This window comes from Ovis canadensis, chromosome 9 (assembly GCF_042477335.2).
Source record: "Ovis canadensis isolate MfBH-ARS-UI-01 breed Bighorn chromosome 9, ARS-UI_OviCan_v2, whole genome shotgun sequence".
In the NCBI taxonomy this organism is placed as follows: domain Eukaryota; kingdom Metazoa; phylum Chordata; class Mammalia; order Artiodactyla; family Bovidae; genus Ovis; species Ovis canadensis.
In genome coordinates, this window is record NC_091253.1 from 46,373,020 (window position 1) to 46,375,810 (window position 2,791).

At 52.5% G+C, this 2,791-nt stretch overlaps 1 protein-coding gene across 1 annotated transcript; it reads right to left on the minus strand.

Moving 5' to 3' along the window:
- Positions 1–1,464: 1,464 nt before the first annotated feature.
- Positions 1,465–2,487, minus strand: MOS (MOS proto-oncogene, serine/threonine kinase). Its single transcript, XM_069600339.1, has one exon. It carries the CDS (start codon positions 2,485–2,487, stop codon positions 1,465–1,467), a length of 1,023 nt encoding a protein of 340 aa, XP_069456440.1.
- Positions 2,488–2,791: the final 304 nt, after the last annotated feature.

Genomic DNA, 2,791 nt, shown 5'->3' on the forward strand with positions numbered 1-2,791 from the left:
GGAGAAGGAGGTGGCAGAGGATGAGATGGTTGGATAGCATCACTGACTCAGTGGACATGAGTTTGAGTGAACTCTGGGAGACAGTGAAGGACAGGGAAGACTGGCATGCTGCAGTCCATGGGATCGCAAAGAGCTGAACCCAACTTAGCTACTGAACAGCAGTAGCTCCTACCTAAAGCCCTTGCTGAAAGTGTTATCGCTGAACAGAAGTCAACTTTGTCCTAAAAACTGGGTTCACTCACCTCATTGTTTTAAACCCATCTACCAGCAACCATGGCCTTGATTTCTAGGATGGGAATCTGGTTCTCCTTTTCTGCTTTCCTCCATCCCAATGTTAAATTTTACTGTTCCTCAAGGTTATTATTTCTTCTCACATCATGTAATCTTTCCTTGTTGTCTCATGCAGATAACTGGAAAAGGGACCCAGTTCAGAAATATTTTAGCAAAATTACACAAGTTCAAAATATCACAAGAACTCATTTAACATATTATTCCTACAAAACTAAATTTATCTCAATTCGAGAGTTCTATGTGTGAAGGTCATTAGAAACAAGTAGGTTTTGGAGGAGGAAGGAAAAATTAATCTTTTTTTAATGTTTTCACTTATTTAATATGGGAACAAAATTAACTGTTGGTAGTTTAAATTTAGGTGGTGGGTATGCAGCATGTTATTTGAGTATCAAGAATTTTGGCATTTTCGAATTCAGTTCTGCTTTGGAAAACCTGGTTTTACAAATAACAAATTTGAAAAAGTGCAGTACCATGGAACTGTTAAAGTAAGCCCAGTAACCCTGTAAGGAGATAAGGTAGGTCCTGAAACCACCAGGGGGCTTCTCTGGTGGCTCAGTGGTCAAGAATCTAGCTGCCAATGCAGGAGACCCTGATTCCATCCCTGGGTCCGGAAGATCAGGAAGATCCCCTGGAGGAGGAAATGACTACCCACTCCAGTATTCTTGCCTGGGAAATCCCATGGATAGGGGAGCCTGGTGGCCTACAGTCCATGGGGTCAGCAAAGAGTCAGACACTAGTTAGGGACTCAACAACAACAACAAATACAAACAATAGCCATTTTAATGAAAACAACAAGAGTAATGAGCTGCTGTCCTCTTTGTTGGGGTTGCAGACAACTTTTTTTTTTTTTTTTTTTTTACAGTTTATTCAGGAATACCTGTTACTGCCTGAAGGAGGGCATGGCAACTTGCTCTCCTATTCTTGCCTGGAGAAGCCCATGGACAGAGGAGCCTGGCCGGCTGTAGTCCATGAGGTAGCAAAAGAGTCGGACAAGACTTAGCGACTAAATAACGACAAAGAGCACCACGACCGCTCTGCGGTTTGTCTTAGAAAAAGCATTCGAGATAAAGGGAGTTTTTAAGGGACTTTATTTTCTAAAAATCCATCCTACCTATATGATTTTTTCCCCCGCTAAATCTTCACTTCGTTAAAAACGATCAGAAACAAAGACGCTTATTTGGATCCAGTCTCGAGTCCTCCCAGCTCCTCTTTCAAAGCGTGGAGGTCCCCCAAGAGAAGTTCTGCGCTCGGCCTCTCGGGAGCAAGGGCCGCCCAGCAACGCTGGACGATGCCCGCCAGCGTCTTCCTGGGGACCGAGTCGGTGAAGACGGGTGCCCAGAGAGCGGGCCGGAGGTGGTAGGCCACCACGGCATAGAGCACGTGCTGCCGCTCCCCCGAGAAGGGCGCCTCCCGCGTGCTCATCTGCCAAAGGGTGATGGCGAAGGAGTAGATGTCGGCCTTGGGTGTAACAGGCTCTCCTTTGAGGAGCTCCGGGGCTCGGTGAGTGTAGGTGCCGCCCAGGTGGTGAGGCGTCCACGGGCTCCGCAGGTCTTCCAGCCTCACGGAGCAGCCGAAGTCCCCGATCTTGCAGACATCCTGCTCACTGATGAGGATGTTGGCCGGTTTGAGGTCCAAGTGCACAATGCTTTGCCCGTGGAGGAACAGCAGGCCGCTGACCACGTCTAGGGAGTACTTTAGACACCTCTCCAAGCCCAGCTGCGCGCCAGAGTCCCCGGGGCAGCCGGTGGGGCCGTAGATGACCTGGTGCAAGGTGATGTTGCCCCCGAACTCCATGATGACGGTCCCCAGGCTGTCGAAACCCGGTGGCGGGCGCGTGCTGGCCGCCAGCACGCGCACGATGTTAGCATGGCGCAGCCGGGCCGCGTTGAGCTCGGCCCAGAAGCTGCGCCTTGACGCCCGCGGGTTCTTGGAGCACCCGCTCACCTGCTTGACGGCTACGCGCACACCGTGGTAGGTGGCCTCGTACACTGAGCCGAAGCCCCCCGCGCCCAGCCTCCGTAGTAGACGCACCTGCTCCCAGTCGATGGAGCACCAGGCTAGCCGACGCCGGAGGCGCGGGGCCCGCGGCAAGATGCCCCCCAAGAGCTCGCAGGGGCTGCTGCAGGGCCGCGAGTCCCCCGACGACGGCGAGAGGTCGCCGGGCAGGTGAGGGCCCCGCGGGAGGGGCGAGGGCATCTCTTCTGCAGCGCAGGTGAGCCGGCCTGGAAGAGGGGATCCCGTCGGCCTGCAGGCATCACTGGCTGCTGCCCCTCCGCTCCGCCCCCTTGTTTGTCTCCTCTGCCTTCATCTTCCCCAAAGGAGCCACATCTGTGCGGTTCCTTAGCGAGGACTTTTATCAGCTGAGGAAACCATCTGAGCGCAGGCAGCACCGAAACCCCATTCAGATGAAGGCATTTCCCTTGGGCACTTACAGTGAATTCTTATAAAACAAGCCCTGGAAGAGGGTTCACCGGATAAACAGTTAACTTGCCCCAGGAAT

Excerpts from the sequence above, each read along its gene's own strand:
- MOS (XM_069600339.1), bottom strand. The coding sequence starts at position 2,487 with ATGCCCTCGCCCCTCCCGCGGGGCCCTCACCTGCCCGGCGACCTCTCG.